The sequence below is a fragment of the Arachis ipaensis genome, chromosome B02, assembly GCF_000816755.2.
Source record: "Arachis ipaensis cultivar K30076 chromosome B02, Araip1.1, whole genome shotgun sequence".
NCBI classification, from domain to species: Eukaryota; Viridiplantae; Streptophyta; class Magnoliopsida; order Fabales; family Fabaceae; genus Arachis; species Arachis ipaensis.
In genome coordinates this window covers 22276251-22278022 of record NC_029786.2, presented here as the reverse complement: position 1 = coordinate 22278022, position 1772 = coordinate 22276251, and the positions used below count along the sequence as shown (strand labels likewise).

At 38.8% G+C, this 1772-nt stretch overlaps 1 protein-coding gene across 1 annotated transcript; it reads right to left on the bottom strand.

Annotated features, from left to right (window-relative positions):
- Window positions 89-1757, bottom strand: LOC107627025 (putative disease resistance protein RGA1). The gene has a single exon (XM_016329905.2). The coding sequence runs from the start codon at window positions 1681-1683 to the stop codon at window positions 397-399; it is 1287 nt and encodes a 428-aa protein (XP_016185391.1). The 5' UTR covers window positions 1684-1757; the 3' UTR covers window positions 89-396.

Here is a 1772-nt window from a genome sequence, read left to right as displayed (position 1 = left end):
CAAATTTATTTCAAGAAATGTCCTCACATCCTTTACCTTACCACAAGCTACAACAAGTTGCGAGCAGGGATAGTTTCCTCTTGAGTTATGCAATAAATGGCGAGTTTTATTGCTGATCCTGTTATTTTCCTCAAATTTTTCAGCTCTAAAATAGAATTCTCCAGCATAAATTGTTGCCAAATCATGCATGATATCATGAATCACATAGAAGCTGTTATCAGTACTAGAGGACTGAAAAAAGGACCTTGCAACCAATTGATCGAAATATTCACAACCAAGTTCTTCCAAAGACTTTTTTCCTTTTGGCTGTAAAAGTTCCTCTGCCATCCATAGCAAGACCAGCTCACCTTTATCAAATTCATAATCTTTTGGAAACAAAGAACAATAAACAAAGCATCACTTTAGATTTGAAGGAAGATAATGATAGCTAATTCTTAATGCAGGAATAATCTCGTCATTCTGATCTTCAAAAACTTCCCATAGTTCTCTTTTCAATACACTATCCCAATCCCTTCCATCATAATTTATTGTACGTAATAAGGAACCAAGGGCCTCTACTGCCAAAGGTAGCCCTTTGCACTTTTTGACAAGTTCTCGACCAACCGATTCTAGAGTTGAATACTCCTTCGATGCAGTAGAAAGAAATACACGTTTCACAAAAAATGACCAACAATCTTTCTCTGACAATAAACCAAGCTTATATGCTGAAATAGTTTTCACTACATCGGCAACATTATCATTTCGAGTTGTTACAAGAACCTTGCTTCCCTTTTTCCCATATTGAAAAGGTTTTTGAAGACTTTTCCAGCTTCTGGAATTATCAATCCACACATCATCCAAAACAATTAAGAATTTCTTCCCCATTAACTTATCCTTCAATCCAGTTTGAAGTAAACTTAAATCATCCTCGTTACAAGAACTAGCACCTGCAGCTTTTATTAAGGTTTTTGTAACATTAACAATGTCGAATTGGTCGGAAACACACACCCATGCTCTAATGTCAAATTCCCCCTCCACTCTGGCATCATTGTAAACCAGCTGAGCCAAGGTAGTTTTTCCAACTCCTCCCATACCAACAATGGGGATAACAGATATGTTAGCATCACAAGTATCATCTAACAACAATTCTATTATGGCTTTCTTGTCATTATCCCTTCCATATATCTCAGAAGTTTCAACCAGAGATGATTGAATTCTCCATGACATGTCCTCCTCATCTTTGACAAACTCTTGTTTTAGACCAAGATCATCTTTCTCTTCAACAAGAGACTCCAATTTATGAACTATGTCTTGCATGCTATTTACTATCCCCATCTCAGCATCATCACTATCTTCTAAGATTGAATCAACATAGTGAGTCCAGGAAGAAGAGTTACCTGGATCCGTTTGAATGGGAGTGGCAATAGCAGCTTTAGTGGAGAGTTCATCAAGCAAGTCATCAGCCATATAGAGAGAATCTTGGAGGTCAACAAGCCATTTCTTAACTTCTTGGTCTTTGATCTGCTTCTGCTCAGCATTATCAAGCACACATCGAACGGCACGGAGACTTGCCTTCATCCTTTGAAGCAACTTCTGGTCAGCTAGCTTGCTTGCTATTGGGGTTGAGTTGACCGAAGACAGCCTGTTCAAAACGGCATCAACAAAGGAAGAGAGGTATGCTCCACCCTCAAATTTTGCAGCCATGATTCAGTCTCAAGTTCAGCAGATGATGAGATCTAAGAGAAGAAGGGTAGGCACTAGGCAGGTAGCTACAGTGTATGCACTCGCACACA